Source organism: Malania oleifera, chromosome 13 (assembly GCF_029873635.1).
Source record: "Malania oleifera isolate guangnan ecotype guangnan chromosome 13, ASM2987363v1, whole genome shotgun sequence".
NCBI classification, from domain to species: domain Eukaryota; kingdom Viridiplantae; phylum Streptophyta; class Magnoliopsida; order Santalales; family Ximeniaceae; genus Malania; species Malania oleifera.
The window spans coordinates 12827748-12848439 of record NC_080429.1 but is presented as its reverse complement, the minus strand read 5'-3'; the positions used below and the strand labels follow the sequence as shown (position 1 = coordinate 12848439).

Sequence of the window (20692 nt, the reverse complement as noted above, 5' to 3'; positions counted from 1 at the left end):
GCATTTAAAGCATTAAATGGTAATTTTTTATTAAAATTTTAGAAAAATAACATAGCTTAATAATTTACTTGTGCTAATTTATGTTTAATTAATTCTATTAAGAGTGGAGTGAATCATTCACTCTAGTGTAACATTTCTAATATTTGACCGTTAACATTTGATTTCATTACATAAAATTGCCATTGATTTTTTCTGTGAAATTTATAATCTAATTTATTTTTCTGGAATTTACTTAATAAATGTAGAAGCTCACTCGGTGGCAATTGGCATGTAGCACTGCCAATGGATGTTAAATACGCAAATAAATTAAATTAAAAGAGAGATCCAAATTTTGAACTGGCAGACAGCGTTCGCTACTTGAAACGGCAAATGGGCTGGGCCTCACAACCCCAAGTTAAATTTCATGGGCCCCACTCTTCAACCCCCAGACATTGCCCCAAGAGATATCCCCACAAACCCAGTGGCGCGTGACCCACTCTCCCGTAGTCCGCGTTCTCTCCACCGCACTAATCGACTGGCACGTGTCCCCACTCTCCCACAGTCCGCGTCACTCTCTCTCCTCTCCCTCTCTCTCTCCTCTGTTTTCAAATTGCAGAAAGAGACCGTCTCCTCTCTTCAGTTTCGTCTCTCTCTCTCTCTCTCTCTCTCTCTCTCTCTCTCTCTCTTAGGATGGTTTCTTTGTGAAATAAAGCATGGGTAAGTCGGCGAATTGGTTCCGGCGACTTTTTGGCGGGAACAAGCCGGCGGGGTCCGGTGGTTCAACGGATTCCAGACGCACGAAAGAGAGGAAGAGGTGGGGCCTCGTTAGATCCTTCAAAGATAATGACCGCACGGCGATGCCGGCCCCGTCGCCGCAGCCCTGTCAGGCTACCTCCGCCGGCGTCTACGCCGACGCAGACGACGCCAACAAACACGCGATAGCGGTGGCGGCGGCCACGGCGGCTGTGGCGGAGGCCGCGTTGGCCGCGGCGCAGGCTGCGGCCGCCGTCGTGAGGCTCACGAGCAGCGGCGGGCGATGCACGACCCCGGCGCACGTTAGCGGAGGCGGCCGGCGCAGGGAGGACTTGGCCGCCGTTAAGATACAGTCGGCGTTTCGAGCTTACCTGGTTAGTAGCAAACACAACACTGCAGTCTACATTTCTGTTTTCTTCCACAACTACCCCTCTAAATTCCTCGAAATTGCTTTCATCTCCTTCAGTGACGTATTCTGCTTTCGAGTGTTTTTTGTTTCTATTTCGAAATGAAAGTATGAAACAGTTCATGAGATCTGAGACACCTGAAAATTGTTTTGAATTTTAATTTTCGAAAACGTTTTTCGGAAATACTTCTGCTTTTATTTATTTATTTATTTTTCTGAGAAATTTCAATTAGTCCTTTCGCCATCAGAGAGAACCAAATTCCCTGTTCTGCAGGGCATGTGACTGCATCTGCAAGTTGCAACAACTGTGGTTTCGCTTTTTGATTTAAAATTGTCATTTTAATCCAAGCTTTTTGGTTGTACGGTGGATTTCAATATTTATTTATATAAAAAAAATAGTTTCCTCTTCACGCCCAATAATTTTTTATTTATTTTTAGAGTGGATGAATATCTCGTGAACATTCTAAGACTTTTAAGAAATTATTTTTTTAAAGGTGAGTATTACGAGTTTAAAATTTTTTTTGTTCATTTTAATATGTTCTTATGAACGATAAATAGCTGCAATTTTCTTTTTTTGAATATCTTGTAAGAAAAAATAATGATTTCTGATCATTTGCTTCTTTTTTTTTTTTGGCGGAGTAGCCAAAATATTTTTCTTTTCAAAATTAAAATCTATTATCTCCAATATAAAAGTTTCTAATTATGTCTTTCAAAGACTTTAAGAGAGAATAATTTCTAATCATTTGCTTTTAATTAGCAGAAAATAGTACCGACAGACTATGAGTTAAAGATCTTTTGAAAATTAAAAAAATATATCATCAAATTACTTATGTGATCATACTTGAAGAATATTGTTCTTAAATTAAAACCACCCACAAATTTTTTTTTTAAACATATATTGAAGGCAAAATCATAATGAAAAATTTTCTTCTCTTTTTGTTGATATTTGAAATATATTATTAGATAATCTGTAATAGTGGAATTATTTTTTTATCGATTGAATATTGGTCTATTTTTTAAATTATTAATATATAAAATAAAAATTTTGGAAGGGAACCAGATCCAATGATACAGAACAAAAATACTGAAACGTGCATGATCACACGCGCAGCAGCAGCGCGTTGATGTCAAATAAATACACAAACCTTTCTGTTTAGGCGGTTGTTGGTGATACTAGCATACGCTGTATGCCCAGACGGCCCGACCTCGTATAGGTTGACGTCGTGGCAAGTGCAGGGGCAAAATGGGAATTAGGCCTAATATTCGCGAGGAATGACGTGGCTTGGAGTGGTTGGTCGGTGGCGTGCTGCGGAAATTTTCTGTTCCTTGCTGTGTTTGTTTGTTAGATACGGTGGTTTGGGTAATGGGTTGACCCAGGTCAAGTCATTCTAATCGTATGGGCCGGGCTTTTCAGCTTTTTCCTTTGTACGGTCTTTTCTCTAGACAGACCAGAAGCTCAGGGCACGTGAGTATGTTTTTCTAACCACTTAGGACCTTCCACGTGTAAGTGCACCAGCCCATTTTAGTCTGAAACTTTGACTATGGAGGGCATGGGGAAACAGCAAAGCATGGAGCATCACATTCTTGAAAATGGGCCTCCTAGCTTATCTACTCTCCCCCTCCCTTGGGCCGTTAATTACTGCGTGGCCCATGGGCCTGTCTCTTTTCATTGGAGCTAGCCCATCCTTGCAATTTTCAAATATATATATTGAAATTGTCTGCTAAAAGGGTTAAGCATGCATTTCATTTGATTTCCCAATGATGCTTATAATTTCTTTTAAGAAATTTTGTTTTTTAAATAAAACTTTTTGGGCTTTGTGTTGGGAAATGGAGATTGCTACTTTGTTTGGAGACCATGGATGAGCTGTGGCAGCATTTGGCCTAAAAGTTAGCTTGGGTTTTTTACAAAATGGGAGCCAAGCCATGTGCATGTTTATTGTACCCCAAAAATGTTGAAAGTTCAGCACTGTCTTCTTAATATATTGTATTATATCTGACTGCCTCAAGTCAGAGGCACGCGGTTGAATTTTTTAGTTCTTGTTTTTCCCTACATGTGAAAGGTAATGATTTGGTCCACCCATCTCTTCCTTTTTTGAAATCCCATGCAGCAGATTTCAGAGTTTCTTGACCTTTACACCTAACTCCAATGAACTTGGGATTTTTGTAGATTTAGATATAATATTATATAAGATTGCTCTAAGTTTTATCTAAACTCCTACAAATACACAAACTAATATACGAAATCCATGCTCCCAAACATAATTGTTGTGTTTTTGGGTAAATTCCAGATGGACTTCGTTTAGGTTTGAGCTTGAGAGCTACTTGATAAGATTCACAAGGCCTTATTATTAAGTGAAGAAGGGATAGAATAGCTGGTTTGGTTTGTTATTCCGTCAGTGTCCAAGTGCGCGAAGGTTCTCTAACATGACATGGCTCTTCCGAACATATGCATACACACACACATATAGCAGTTATCTGCTTCTAGAAGCAAGCAAGCAAAAAAATTATTATAAAAAAAATTAAAATACAAAAATGAAAAACAAAAAGAAAAAAAGCTACCGACCTAATTTGTTTTTATGCAAATTTTCAACTTTCTTGTCTTATGGGTATTAGTCTATTAGATGATTTTGATTAGCCCAAGATTTGAAAAGTTATCTCAATCTCACTTCTTGTTTTTATGCAAATTTTCAACCTTCTTTTCTTATGGGTATTAGTCTATATATGATTTTGATTAGCCCAAGATTAAAAGAGTGATCTGATTATTATTTTTTTGTATATATATATATTTTTAATTTTTTTGTGGGGGCTTTTCAATTTGAAGGCAAGGAGGGCGCTAAGGGCGCTGAAGGCACTGGTGAAGCTCCAGGCATTGGTGAGAGGCCACATTGTGAGAAAGCAAACTGCAGACATGCTCAGGCGAATGCAGGCCTTGGTCCGAGTCCAGGCCCGAGCCCGTGCAAACCGAGCTCAGATGTCCGAATCCTCTCATTCTACTATAACTACCAACTCTCTTCCCCACCACACTGTAAGCTGACCTCTCTTAAATTTTGTTATGGATTACTTTAAGGCACCTCCATTTGCTTAATTTCCTTAACCTGGTACATTCTTTTGTTCACATGCATGGGGAAGTTGAAATAAACAGTGTGTAGGCCTCACCCAGTGAAATTCAAGTAATATAAATAGGCTTTGAATCCCCAGACTCACATGTTGCATAGGTATGGAGGTGCTCTACTTGGCTATAGAGGCGCTCTTCATTGGTAGCATTTATTTGGTCCAACGTGTGTTTGAGGTTCTCCATCACGAAGAGCTTAGCCTATCCACTCAAATTATAGCAATAAATATTGTGAATAAAGATAGCTATGGTTGATAGGCCTCTAGTGTGCTGACAACCTGCACCCACCACCCCTTACTTGAACTGGTGTAAGGTAATCTGGTAAGCATGTTGCTTTATACTAGTAATGTGCCAAGGACTAGGGACAAGACTTTTGGGATTCGGAGAAATTGTGTTAATATTAGGTTTGAATAATGCTGTATTAATTTTCTAGCTGTTAGTCCAACCTAGGATTATACACACGCACCAAATCAAAAGAAAATAGAACAAAAAAGAACAAAACAATTTTGTGTGGTTTGGCGCATAAAATCCCAAAATACCCCCATGCAAAAATCTCAAAATTCCCACGTATAACAAGATAATGACACTGCATGGCGAGAAAGAGACCATTAATTTATCAGATGGAAAGTTGAGTCGACATTCATTCTCCATATCATGTACTTGCAATTGCAGGGTTCTCCAATTAAATACATGCAGCAATTCCATACAAACAGCACCAAACTGGATCGCTCCTCAATTCTGAAGGTACCCACATTATCTATTGTGTAGGATCTTGCAGGAATGGAGTCCTAATTTCTTTCATGCTTACGTTGAACTTGTTTTTTAGAAGTGAATTCACCAATGCCAAATTTGTTTATCATAAGAAAGTGATGAAAATGTGTTTTCTATCCAATTACCAACAAAAAAAATCCTCCCTTTTCTTGCAGAAGAGTGGATTTTTCATGAAGTATGATTTAACAAAAAAATTTTTTTGCTTGAAACTGTATAATTGGAATTCTGAAACATGATTTTGGGATGCATACACCATTATGAAGTTTTAGCATGAAAATTCAATTAGAAGTCAGATTGATAATTCGTATTTGGGAACACTATTGAATCCATTGCAATTTTCAACGCACCGATGAGTTTTATTGGTGACCTTCCCATTCCCACATTTGCAGAGATGCGGTTCAAATTCAAACATCAGGGATGCCATCAGCCAAGCTGAAGATCATATGGGTCAAGATTGGTTAGACCAGTGGATAGAAGACTATTCATGGAACCACCACCGAAACACTGGTTCACTGAAAACCTGGCATGTGGATGAAGAGAAGAGTGACAAAATCCTTGAAGTGGATACTGAGAGGCCTCACTTCAAATCCAAAGGAAGCAACAGAGCCTTCCAATCACCACATCATGTTTTAGCATCTGATTATAGTAATCACAGCTATGCGACAGTGGACTCGCCATCAAAATACCCAGCAAGAATTCACAAACCGATCCCAAGCTTGTCTTCCAGGGAAGCTTTATCCTTAAGCTCCGCAAAATTCCCCGAGGAAGCAGATGAAGAAGCTTTGTACACAGCTGAGAACAGCCCACAAGTGTTTTCTGCATCATCTAGGCTTGGAAGTAGCAGCAGCACTCGGAGGGGCCCTTTCACACCTGGAAGGAGTGAGTGCTCAAGAAGCCTATTTGATGGGTACCTTGATTACCCAAATTACATGGCTAATACAGAATCATCTCGGGCTAAAGCCAGGTCACAAAGTGCACCAAGACAGAGGATTGAGTTTGAGAATCCTGGTTCAAGGAGGTCGTCGGGGCACGGAGTTTGGGATGCAGGGACTAATTCCCATAGGGGCTGGGCTCTACAAGCTGATTCTAGGAACAGAGACTACACATTTTCGGGACGCTTGGATAGACTTTTGAGTTCCAGTTTAAGGTGATTCAACAGATCTTTTTGTCATTTGCCTTCTCACAAATATTGTGCGTGTGTGTGTGTGTGTGTGTGGCAGAAGGTGCTAGAATTGTGGTTGTCCATGGGGCAATAGTGCTTCTTGGGCATCCTCTGCTGATTTTCAGACTCCCTCTCCTGAAATGTAGCCATGTTCTTCTTCCTCAATTTGTATATATATGGTTTGCCTGTGATCCCATTCTGCTGAAATATACTCCATCTTGTATAAACTAATGCAAGTTACAACTGTGTTAGGCTCTTTTATTTCTCTAATTGCACATATATGTAAACACTCCATTTGGAAACCCATTTCAAAACAGTTTTTCTCTTTTTCATTGCCTTTCTCAAAACTTGATTCTTGACTCAGGCCCCTTCCCCTCCACACAAAAACCCCAATATTTTTTAGATTCTTCTTATGCGGTCTATTTATCTATATTTATGTGTGCGTGTGTATTTTGCAATAGAGGATTGGAGTCCTAAGTTTTGGTTGATAGTATGAGAGGGATTTTTGCAGGGACCCATGAACATAGACACATTGTCAACGGCCCAAATTGATATACTTTTGTTTTCTCTGTTTTCTTTTCGACTTGCTTTCTCTGTGCTCATAATCTTATGGCGGACTTCCCAACATTGATCCCCTGGAATATGTTAGGTTATGCATGTTTCGGTTCCCCATAATTTTCCTTTGTGTTTTAGTAATATTTGGCAGTAGTATAGTGTGTTTCCAGACATATTTCAGTTTTGTTTTTGCTTTGTGAAACAAAACACAAATCAGATGCAACACTAAACTCTTGCATTTGGAGACATGATGTCCAATGATTGCGCCTTAGAACACAATGTTTGAATCAATATGGATAGGATTCTGTTCATTTAAACCTTGTTTTATATATATATATATATATATATATATTCATTTGTTGTGTTCAGAAAGGTCAAAATGATCTAGAAAGTCTTTAGGGTCCGTTTGGATCAAGAATTTGGGAATAGAAAAGGAAAAGAAAATAAGAAGAAAACTTATTTTTTATTATATTTTTTATTTTATACCAAATATTATTAAAAACAAATTTTCATTTTTATTAAGAAAAATCAAATGTACATGGTGTATAAAATTATATTTTTATTCATTGATTTTATATATATATATATATATATATATATATATATATATATTTTTTATAACTAAACATGAAAATTTTGATTCCTTCATATTTTCCTTTTTTCTTTTCCTCAAATGTTCTAGTTCCAAACATGGCCTAACTGAATTGTCGCTACAATCTTGTGCACATTTAAGTACATACTTTGCCTGTGCAGCCACCATTACGCACCACTTTTCACTTTGTGGTTCTATTCCATCTGCCATTTTCCGTCCATGGTTCCTTCTTTTTTCCTTCCTACCAAACAAAATATCATAGATTGATGCATTAGCGATGGGTATTTTAACAAGTAGGCTTCAATACATGCAAGATTGGAACCTCAAGAACATAGATACTAGCAAATTACACCAACCTTCAATCTTAATTTTTTAGTATTTATGTTCCATTCACTATATCCAAGTTGCAAAAGAGCTTCCTAGTATAAGATTGGAACATAGATACTAGAAAATGCTAACACCTTAGTAAACTACGAATCAATATGAGAGTTCTTAAATATGAGACATCCTCAATTTAAAACATTAAGAGTTCTTAAATATGAGACATCCTCAATTCAAAACATTAAATGAAGTGCGCTGAATTTTTATTTCAGCGTTTTCCATATAAGACAAATTTTTATTAGTAAAATTGAAATTTGAGTATAGAAATACTTCAACATACTCTTTTAATGCTATTCATTCCTTTGTATACATCTAAAAAATAGACAAATGACTTAAATATCATATTTTTGAGCATATCTCAAATTAGAATATCGTTCATATTCCGTGAATTAGAACATTTACGATTTATATAGCTTTACGCACACCAGACCCTCTTCCTCCTCAACCCAATTTCTAATAAAACTATCCCATAATCCTAAAGTTCACAACTTTTGACACTTTTGATGTAGTAGCTATGAACATTAGGCAAATCAAATTGATCCAACAATAACAGGTTCTTCATATACGTGTCTTATTTTGGGATACAGAATCCTTCCCACGATAGACCAAACAAGGACATTAACCCTATATTTGGGAGGAGCGTTAGATTTGGATATGATGTAATATAAATTTGTATTAAAAGTAGTCTAATCTCACCAAAATCCAAAGTCAAGACTCGAACTCCATATTCCCAAACACAATATAAGAATTCACTATTTGCATTTTCGAAAATTTTCGAAATTTGCCCCAACCAAACTATATGGGGACTTTGAACACCGACCTCTCATAGTAAGATCAATTGATCATATTCCATTATTTTTTTAAATGAATCCTTAAATAAGTTGAGAAGTTAATATAAAATATGATCGTACATGGTGGAATCAAACCTCAAAACCTATAGCTTTGGCTGGACTATATTCCTATGCAGCTAACTTTTCCAAGTTTGGTACAAGTCTAAGTTGAAATAAGAGGCACAACCAGCACCCCTACCTAGCCCTCTACTTCACAAATTCACACTGTGCACTCACGAGGGACATCCAAATATCTTTCCACCCAACTTTTGGTGGCATATTTGCTGATTGTCATTTTGTCCCAAAAGGGTTAGGATTTACTAAATGACAAAGAGAACGCAGTAAAAAGGAAAAAGGAAAATCCATCTATCAGTAAAGAAGGGGAAGGGACATGGAGGATTTAGGGCACCCAACCCAAAGATATGCGACCTTGGATACCCACAATGGCTAGTGACTGGGGCAGAAGGAGATCTTGGTGCCCAATACCTGTCACGAGAGTTTTAGAGCAAAGGGCATTTTTTATTTGACTACAAAAAATTGAGCATGTAGGGTTTGGCCCACCACCAAAACACAGAACCCCACATGAGACATTTGTACAAATTTTCACTTCTTTTCGTGTTCCCCTTTTGCAACTATTGTCCCTTTCAATTGCCAAATGCCAATAGTCAATACCAACTACTTGTCTTTTTCTTTTTATCAGCTTCACTTGTTATGGTCTGTGCTTGGGAGCTTTGAGTTGGGATCTTTGCTTCCTAGTTTTTTTTGTATAGAGTTGAGTAAAATGAAGTATAAAATTGTATATAATTTCGTTAAATTTTATACAATTTAAACTTAAATATTCAGAATATCTGTTCTCAAGTAAAACTCGAAAGTAACTTTACCATCTAATTCATAAATCTTTATCGATTAGTGCGCATGGGTGAACCTTGACTCGGCAATAAGGGTGTTACATCCAAACTTAAAAGTTAAAGATTCAAGTTATAAAAATTCTCTCTCAAATATAATAAAGAGAGAATCGCATGTGTGAGATCAAGACTCTCGATTAACGTGATTTGATAGTTAGCTGCTTACATACATTGCTTTTACGCAGTTTGTGTTATCTCGTCAATAAAAATTATTTCAAGATTTTAAACCTAAGCGACAAGTGTGTGTGCGTGTGTGAAAAATCTCAAAATGTCCTTATGTAACAATATAATAACACTATGCCTCGACTCAAAAATGTCATAGCATACCATGAAAGCTAACGTACCATCCATAACTTTGGTTTAAGTAAAAAGTGAGATTTCAAACAAAACCTTTCATATGTAATAAGTTTCTAGTTGATAAACATAAACATTGTGAATCATAAATCAATACTCATTTGGATGATAATGGATTTGTTCATTCAAGTATGAGTGCATCGTATTTTATTTATTTATGTTTACTTTTGAATAATTCCTCGACACATGATACCTTCCTTATTGAACAATAACCATTATGGCAAGACCTTTTATAAAACATGTACCACTATAACTAGTTTTATTCTATCAAAAACAAAAAGATTGAACCAAATCAAGCAATTTTAAAATTTGAAAGCCGTTGCAAAATTAATAACCAAAGGTTTGTCAGAAAAACAAGTGTGCACTCGATGCTCTTGGTCAATAATTTAATCGATTAACCGACTCATAACTTTTATTTCTAATTTAAAAATCGTTATCCCAAGAATTTTGAAGGTCCATATTCTCTCGGACATTATTTTCTTACAACATTTTCTCCTTTTGGCCCACATAAGTATTTTGGCATGAAGACTAAAAGCTCAGGGAGGTGCGATGCACCAAGCTCTTCAATTTTCTTTTTTTTTTGAATTTCGCCGGGTGTCCACAACTGTCAACAACGTCCGTTTTACGGTCCGCTGCACCGGTCATGACTAATCCCACGCCCTGTAGCGGTGGCCCCACACACACTACAGAGGGTTAAATTCAGGAGCCCGCCGCAAGGATCAAACCCGGGAGACATTTTTGCTAACCGTCAAGCGGCACTTCCGAAATTCGCCCCTGCCAACTGAGCTACACCCTGGGGGCAGCCCTTCAATTTTCTTGTCTCAATAATACCCCGTCCCTCGAAGGCATTGATTGATATAAATAATTATGAAAATTTAATAATTTTAGTCTTCCATAATGATTAAATTAAATTCAATAAAATTTTATATATATATATATATATATATATATATATATATATTTCCTTTTGTTTTTTTGGGGCATTGGCCGCCATCAATGTGGGGCATTCATCCATAAATTATATATCAAAACATGGACCGACAGCCTCTCTAATCAAGTCATTGAATGTGCCACTGAAAATTGTTCTTCAAAAGGTAAGAGTACAAGAAAATGCAGCCACCCTCTACGAGGTTTTTTTGTTTTTTCATTGATAATTTTATTTTATTTTTTTAGTATAAAATTTGATAATACTTTCTAAAACTTTTAAACAAAACGCTCTACTTTTTGAGTTTTTGAAAATGATCAAAAAAATTTCTAAGTTTTATTTTTATTGACGAAGTAAATCTTCTATTAGTTGATCATTAGTGAATAGTCAATTGTTAAATTTAGAGAATAAAATAAGATTTTATCCTTAAAAAATAAAATTTTGATATTTTTATTTAATTTTGATTAGTTAAATTAAAAAAAATAACATTAATTTAATAAATTAAATTGAAAAAATTAGTTAGATAAACTATATATAATATGTTTTGAAAAATGAACTTATAAGTGAATTAACATTCAAGGACCGGTTCTAGTCCATCAGCTAACATAAGAATGACAATATAATTAAATTATTATTTTAATTTTTTTAAAATATAAAAATATTAAATAGTACTAATAGTTAATAAAAAATGTTTACATTATTATATTGCTCCAAAAAAATTGTTCTATATGTTTCATGCAAATTAAATAACTAAATATATTTTTAAAAAATAAAATATAATTTAAAAAGCGACTCAAATCAGCTGATTACTTAAATTGCGGTTCACTTTCTAGGTCTATGCGAATATCATATTTAATAATATAATAATTTGGACAAAATTAGGAAAAATTGGTGAATTGCCTCGATATAAAGGTCAATTAATCACTATAAATTTTAATTATCTATATCCATTCAGCATTCATATTTTATATAAAAAAGAACTAGCATTCAATTTTATAATTTGGATTTATAAAGTATGAATTTTGAAATTTTAGTTTACGTTTTTTTGACGATATGTTTGATAGGTTATCTGAATTTAAAAACATCGAATTATGTTTTAGTTTTATGATGTGTTTTGTCATTAAATTTTTTTTTTAATGAAAATTACATGTAACAAACATTTGTAGTATTATAGATCCTAGTTTTTTTTTAATGATTTATAATAATTTTATTTGTTCATATGCATATATTTTTTTAAAACTTAAAATAATAATAGAATTTTTTAATGTTATATTGATGTCGATTGGTTGATTCAAAGCGATTAGACCGACTAGATAGGTCAATTTAAGAATTGATTAGGTTTTCAATTTGCTTAATTATATTTTAAGGCATTATACTAACCAATTTTCTCAATTCAATTAATTAAATTGATGTTATTTTAAAATATCATTTAATTATGAGTAAAACACACACTTAATGATCTCACAGTTCACTTTGTCTATGAACAAGACCCAGATGCAAATTTAAAACCGAAATTCATGCTTTCAAACACAAAAACAAAAATAACAAAATAATAAGGTTTTTTTAAAAGAAATTATTATCTATTATTGTACTGAATTAGATAGGATTATATATAAAAAAAATTAGAATAGTTTTTCAAACATATTAATCAAAAATTGATTCAGTAAAATGATTTTAATGAGCAGTGCATGCAGTAATACTGGATATAGATTCCCTTTCTCTTTCACTGCAGGCGCAGAACAAGGACCATCCTATGTCACCTTCCATCTTGTGGGATCCTCCTTCTGTAAGTCCTGCTTCGACCAATCCCATCTCTAGTATATCATTGGACACTGCACCAATGTCATAATTTATGAGATTTAAAAAGCAAAGAATCAAAATTAGCGGAAACATATTTTGCTACCATTAATCTTGAGCTAAGAATCGAACATGATTTAGAAATTTATTGTGATACAGTGTTTGAAAGTATAGTATTCAAAGCTTAAATTTGATTTTGAATATAATTTTATATTACATATTATTTAAATTTAAATTCAAAATTAGGACGTATTTTCATGTAGATTTAAGATCATCTAATTCAAGGTCTTCTTTGCTCAATGGGTATGGTCTCAATTTGAGATTGAGAGAGAGAGAGGATTACATGCGGCAGTGGGTGTTAGGATTAATGTTAAAGCCGAGGGAGATACCGCAGAAACCAGGCAAAGGTGGCTATGCAATGGCATTAGGGTCGTAGGTTATAAAGAGGCCCAGTAAGCACCTATAGATCGATCGCTGGTTATTGGATGAGTCTTCTCCGATCGCGTTCATGGCTGTCACTGAGTCACAACACGCCGATCTCGGGAGAAGCTCCGGCAACCCATATGACTATTCGAGATGAAGGTGGAGCACGCCGTAACGGTGGGACAATCCACGGTGGGCGAGGAAGCGGTGGCGCCCTATCGCACAGCCACATCAGCAGTAGTCCGATTACGGCCCACGTCCTACAGCGGCCCATTCCCGTTTCATGGAAGCCCATAATGAGGTACCCACATGGACTCCTAGTGGGCTCGTAGATTACTTGGGCCGAGTATTGCAGTTAGTTTGGGTTGGTGGGCAATGGAGCAAGAGTGGTGTTTCATGAATGTTGGATGAGCTAGCGTCCACCCTTGCTTGCAAATGGTCGCATGGATCTTCAAGTTGCAAACTGAAAAATAGTTTGTGGGATTATGATTTGAATTGTTTGAAATCTACAATAACCTCTCACAAAGGATGCACATGGACTTGCATGTATTCACAAGTTGTAGAACTAAAAAATTTAACTCAAGAAATACATTACACATTCCTATATTTCAAATTAAATTAAGGCTACACTCGGGCTTTACCACTATATCTCTAACTAGCCCAGGTGAACTAGGAAAAAATAACTATCCGTCACCAAAGTGATCCCTAATAAGACTAATAATTCTAGTTTTTTTTTTCGAGTGCCTTAGACAAACTTGAATGGCAAAGAAAAAGTCATTTTAAAATTTTTTATTAACCCTTTTATATGCAACAATTGAGAATGTATTGAAAAATATATCCCTTGTAACTTCAACATTTTCCTTCCCTTAAATTGCCAAACAAGTAATATTGAAGGGCCTTGGTTAGGAAATACTTGTTGTAAAATTGAATTTTTACATTGACAAAAAAAAAAAAGCATAAAAGGGAAAAAAATTAAACAAAAGAAGAGGTGGGTTGGATTCTCCATGCTTGCACCTGCACACACACAAAAGAATGTCAGTTAAGAAATTAGAATAATGGTTAATTGTGTTTTTTTAAATGTGCTTGAATAATTTAAATTGATTAATCAATTTAATTAGCCAATTAGTTTAAAATTTGATTAATAAATTTAAAACCGATTTATCAATCAAATTTAAATCCAATTGCTCCTTAGGCCTATAAATAGAGGATTTCTGAAAGAATGACAGACACACAGAGACTAAGACACAGAGAGAGTAAGGAAAGGGAATTGTTCATTGAGAATTTTGAAAAGGAATTGCGAGGATCAGGTAAAGAGGTCTGAAGACTAGAGATTGAGAAGGAAAAAAATAGAGGATTCAGAGGCTAGAATTGCAGAAAGTGAAAGATCGGCGGAAGGGAATTCCAGAGGCTTGGATAAAAGGAAGAATTGCAGAGTAGAGAATTCAAAATAGGTTTGTAGTTAATTTTGCACTATTTTCTTTTAAAATTTTTAGTAGATGTTGAATTTCAAATTCTATAGTCAGTGTTTAAATAGAATAGAAAATAATTTTTTTTCAAAGAATATACCAATAGGATTCAGGTATTTAACATAAATTATGAATGCCCAGACCCCGAAAGTTGACCTAAATTTGAATACTGATACTCAAATACCCTTAGATCCAACCTAAAGACTCGGGTTGGCCTGAGTCCAAGTCCATTGACAAATTCACCTGAACCTAATTGACCAGATTTGAGACCCAAGTACACATTGACTCAGGGTCCCATGACTTGAGCCTAATTCAACTCAGACCCAATTACAATCCCACGGCCCAACTAGGATTGGCCCAACTTAAGGCTAACACAACCAACTTGCGAACCAAATGGGTTTGGTCCAACTTAAGCCCAATTGCATTTAAGACCCAAGGCCCACTTCTATTAACCCAGATCAGGCCCAATTGAGCCTGAGACAATTCAGCCCAAGCATAAACTGAGCCTAAATTGGGCTTATGTAACGACTCGAAAAATTATAATGTTTAAAATAATTAGGAAGATAATAGATGGAATAGGTAAATAAAGAATAAAGGAAGAAGGAAGATTTAAAAGAGGAAGAACAGCAGACCTCGTCGACGAATAACCTGTTTTTGTCGACGAGTGTTCTTCTAGATATCGTCAACGAAGTTCAGTCCCTCGTCAACGAAAAATTCCGAGTGAGCAAATTTCAGATTTTAAGTTTCATCGACGAACGTACCCTCTCGTCGACAAAGTCCTTTCTGTGACTCGTCGATGAAGCCACGTGGCGACATCAAGTATAAAAGGAACCAAGATTCCTTCTTTGCGAAGAAAATAGTTTTCCTTCATTTTCTCTCTCTTGAAATCGTCTCCTCTGCCTTCTCTCTACAAATTCGACCCGAATTCAGCCCGAATCGACAAACGGAAACCATTACGGTGTTCTAGGGGAGATTCTCTACACATCTAGCGGAGTAGATTTCTAAACTGAGTTTTTCGGGAAATGCTCCAAAGTTGAGGTAAGGGTTAGGATTCTTAGTTTTGGGGTTTTAAATGCTTATTTGAAATTTATAGGTTGGTAAAATGCTAAAATAGTAGGTTATTTGGGGATTATCTGAATAAACTTGGGTTTTTAATTCAGGGTTCGGGTGAGCACCGCAGGTATCTTTTCGGGGTCCCTATTGGCATAGTTCAAGAACACAAGTGAGGGGGAATGTCATGACTCGAACCCGCGGATGGGCCCCAGGTGTGATTTAGTAACCTAACTTGCCTCTATATCAATTAAAACATACATGATACTAGATTGAATAAGGGTTCGAACCCGTGGGGTACATGTACACCCTATACACATTCACATACATATCCATACTCATCAAATACACAGCGAAAATGTTCTTTCTATATATGCATCATAACATACAACGTACCATACATGTACCATACTAGAGTCTATGCATAACTAGGATCTACATTCCAAAATACCATACACACCCCGGGTGTCTAAAAAACCCAACAATGACAACTTGGTTACAACATCCGTACTTACACAGGTACTCTACGTAGCTAACTGACACCCATGCTTCCGGACACTGACCAAATATACGGTCAGTGTCGTCACACTCAAGCACACAATACCCAAAAATAACTGAAGCCTCACAGCGATATCGTTGCCAGTACGGTGTCCACTCACACCCATTGGTGACCAGTCAGAACAAACAGACGATATTTCACACCCTCGGATATAGAGCCGAACACTCTTGCCCATGGTAATTAGCTGAGACATGGCGGCAGCGTACGATAATTAGCCACCCCTAGTTGCTTTACAAAACCTAGAACAATTTTGGAACTCATGTTCCTATACTCATCAGCGTACGGTAATTAGCCGCCCCTGACTGTTTTACAAAATTTGGAACATTTTACATGCAACAGTTCATTACACACTTATTTGAGCATACACAAATCATATCGTTTTCAGTTCGAGAAATACAGTTTAATACAAATACAGGTACGATCATCCCATTACTACCATTTTATACAACATATGATTTTTCCAACCAAAATAGAGATGATACCCGAAACCCTAAATTTTCTCAAAAACAATAACCTGAAAATCTCATATTTTCACTTAATATATTTTCCCAAATAAGTAGCCAAAACATACATACGATTGTAAACTACAGGTTTACCAATTCCGATTTCAAAAATAACTGATATAAACAGAATCCCCTTACCTTAACCAAAAAACCAGTACTCGAACTCTACAACTCCAAAACTACGAACCAAGTTCCAAAAACCTAAACATTTAAGAACTATACTTCATTATAATTCTTACTACTACATAAATACCAAATTGAAACTGAAATCGGACCCTTACCTCGGTTTTGGGTCAAAACCCAAAAATCCTCGAAACAACTTTCTGATCCGCTAGAAATATAAGAACCTGAATCGTGATATATGGGTTTATTATGTAAAAGAGGGGTAAAAATGGAAATTGTGCAGACTTCGTCGACGAAGTTAGAAGGCTTTTCGTCGACGAAATTCAGAGGCTTATTGACGAGTAAATGTCGAGAGGTTTAGGAAAAGTGGGAATATCTGGCTCGTCGACAAGGCCACCGACTCGTCAACGAGGCTAGTGAAGAATTCGTCAACGAGGAGGCCATTTCATCGACAAATCCCCTCGGGTCAAAGGTGCTATAAAAGGATATTTTGGGTTGCTTTGGGGCTAAGTTTCCCTAACTCTCTCTCTCTCTCTAGAACTCTCCCTACACACTCTCTCTCTAGTTTTCTTCGTTGTTGGTCGCCTGAATCACAAATCCAACATTCCTGCGAGGATCAGTGAAGGATTCTCTATGTTTCTAGAGGATCGGAATCTCGTTTTGAGGTATTTCGGGTTTCAGGTTAAAATCGAGGTAAGGCTCGATTTTTATTTTTGATTCAGTATATGTATAGTAGTATGGATTGTAAGCATGTACCATACTGTGGTTTGTAGGTTTTGGAGTCTTGGTTCGTAGTTTTGAGGACCATAAAGTTCGTAGTTGGAATTCGAGTTAAGGTAAGGGGATTCTATTTATATCAGTCCATTTTCGAAAGGATCGGTAAGCTTGTAGGCTACGACCTTATGTATGTTTTGGCTACTTATTTAGGGTAATCCATCAGGTAAAAATGCGGGATTTTCAAGTTACAGTTTTCAAGAAAATTGAGGATTTCGGGTATCATCTCTACTTTGTTTAGAAAACTGTTGGTTTTGTTAAAACTGTATTATTGAGATGACCGTAATCCATATTTGCATAAACTGTATACTTGAATTTGTAATTGATATGATTTGTCATAAACCAAATAAGTGTGGTACGTATGGATGTATGTATTTGTTCCAGGTATTTGTAAAACAGCTATGTGGCGGCTAATTATCGTACGCTAAAATGTATAGGGACGTGAGTTCCAAAATGATTCCAAGGATTTGTAAAATAGTCATGTATCGGTTAACTACCGTGGGTGAGAGTGGCCGACTCTATATCCGGGGTGTGAAATATCACCAGTATGTTTCAACTGGTCACCGAAGGGTGTGTTCTACACTGTATGTAGCAATGTAATCATTGTGGGCCTAGGTCGTCGTAGCGTAGTTATGCATGTGGCAATGTAATCGTTATGATACTAGGGGACCTTGTGTAGTTGCATATGTAGCAATGTAATCACTGTGGGCCTGAGTCGTCGCTTCGTAGTTCTATATGTGGCAATGTAATCGCTGTGAGACTAGGTGACCTTGTGTAGCTGCGTATGGAGCATGTAATCACTATTGGGCCTTGGGCGTGGCAGCGTAGTTGCATATGGAGCAATGTAATCGCTGTGAGATGGGGTGACCTTGTTTAGTTGCGAACTAGTGTGACGACATTGACCGTATGTTTTGGGTATCGTATGTACTGGAATGGTTTTTTTGAAAATACTGGAACTGTATGGAACTGTATGTATACATATGAAACTGTATGGAATTGTTTCAACTGTATCTTATTTTATAGTGTTATGAAGCATGTAAAATACACCGGTATGCCACACACTGATATAACCTGCTTTCTTTCTTACTGAGAGGTGTCTCACCCCGAATGTACATACAATGTTTTTCAGGTCTCTCAAGTAGCCATAAGTAGCATCCTAGCATCTGGGAGCGGAGGTGCCATTAGCTACGGCTAGTACCTATTAGGTACGAGTTTTGGTATCCAGGTTGTCAGGTTGGTTTTTGTAGACACCTGGGGTATGTTGTTGTAATTGTGGGAATGTATATCTTAGTTTGTATAGACTCTGGTATAATACTGTTTATGTATAAAAGACCGTATTCCGCTGCGTATCTGATGAGTATGGATTGGTATGTGTATGTATATAGGGCAACCGTGTACCCCACGGGGTCGGACCCTCTTATTTGTAGTGTATCATGTATGTTTAAATTGATACAGAGACAGGTTAGGTTACTTAAATTCACCCCCGGTTCCCATTTCCATGTTTGGGGTGTGACAAAAAATGTAGAGATTCTCCTCTTTATCCACGTGGTAACGTCGAATCGTTGATTCCGGCAACAGACGGCCTGAAATCCTAGAGAGAGAGAGAGAGTATTTAAGTTCTAGAGAAAGAGAGAGAAACATTTTTTTGGTTTCTTAACCATTAAGCAAGTGAAATAAAATATTTATAACCCTTTAACTCAGCCAGCCTCGTCGACGAAACGACGTCCTCGTCAACAAGCCAGAAGGAAGTTCATTGACGCCAAGGTGGCCTTATCGACGAGCTTGAGATTTCAAGATTTCCCAAAATCTCTCGGCATCTCCTCGTCGACGAGCTACTGAATCTCGTTGCCGAGCTAAACAAGAGGCTTCGTCGACGAACAAAGAAGCCTCGTTGACAAGTCTTGCAGATTTTTTCCCTTTAAACTCTTCTTCTCTTTTCCTCATTTATTTAATACACTTATCTCGGGTTGGGTTCTTACAACCTCCCTTACAAAAATTTCATTCTCGAAATTTGTAATCTCTCATTTACCAACTCAACTACATACCCAACGCATACCCGACTCTAGAAAGTGTCGGCAACCACCCACATAGCAGCCCCGTCCCAAATACATACACACTCTCACTTATAGCGGAGGAATACCGTGGTTACATACATACACTATCTCGAGAGCTCACAATATTACGAAACTCTCCCAGAAACTTACCACGCGACATTACTACAATAGCAGAATATTACATACATACATACATACCCCTACCAATCCTGCTACTGAAACCACTACTCAGAACAACTATGGATGTTTATGGTGCATTTCTGTCTCCAACTCCTAAGAAACTTCCTCAACCGCGTGATTTTGCCATAGTACCTTCATTAACAGTATCTCCTTGGTACACAACTTTTGAACTTTACGATCCAAAATCTAAACGGGTATCTCCTCATACGCCAAAACATCCCCAATCTCTAAAGATTTGTAACTAATAACATGCAACGGATCCGACACGTACCTCCTCAACATGGATACGTGGAACACATCATGGATCCTTTAGAGCGCTGGGGGTAGTGCAATCCTATAGGCCACCAAACCCACTCGTTCCAGTACCTCGAATGGTCCGATATACCTCGGGTTCAGCTTGCCCTTCTTCTCAAATCTCATCACCCCTTTCATCTGAGCGATTCTCAGGAATATCTTACCCTCAACCTCAAATTCCAACTCACGAAGGCGAACATCCGTGTAACTCTTTGGTCAACTTTGAACTGATTTAATCCTATCTCTAATCAATCTGACCTTCTCAGATGCCTGTTGTATGAGTTCGGGCCCCAATATCTACTGTTCACCGACCTCATCCTAATACAGAGGAGATCGACAATTCCAACTATACAATGCCTCGAACGGTGTCATCCCGATACTAGCCTGGAAGCTGTTGTTATAGGCGAACTCCACCAATGGTAGAAACTTACACATAATGTCATTACCCAACTTACTGAATTTATTAACCCATAAAGAATCTCACTCTTCTATGAATCGAAGTAATAAACATTACATGCACGTGTCCAATAATCATATCAGAATTAAGAGCATAAGCACTCATAATAATCATGAGGTATTAATTGTTTTATATAGTTAGTATAAAAACAATTACCTCAAGACGACCCTGTTCAATACACACAAAGTGTACTAGTACAAGGAGTTGGAACTATACCATTCCCCATAGTCAAGACAAACCTATTAAAACCTTGTGCTACAGTCCTACCAATGGTGTATCCAATTCCA

The 20692-nt window shown here is 36.8% G+C and overlaps 1 protein-coding gene across 1 annotated transcript; it reads left to right on the top strand.

Moving 5' to 3' along the window:
• The first annotated feature begins 624 nt into the window (after nucleotides 1–624).
• LOC131145485 (protein IQ-DOMAIN 23-like) lies at nucleotides 625–6499 on the top strand. Its single transcript, XM_058094580.1, has 4 exons — nucleotides 625–1106; nucleotides 3960–4163; nucleotides 4923–4994; nucleotides 5411–6499. The coding sequence occupies exons 1-4, from the start codon at nucleotides 693–695 to the stop codon at nucleotides 6170–6172; spliced, it is 1452 nt and encodes a 483-aa protein (XP_057950563.1). The 5' UTR covers nucleotides 625–692; the 3' UTR covers nucleotides 6173–6499.
• Nucleotides 6500–20692: the final 14193 nt, after the last annotated feature.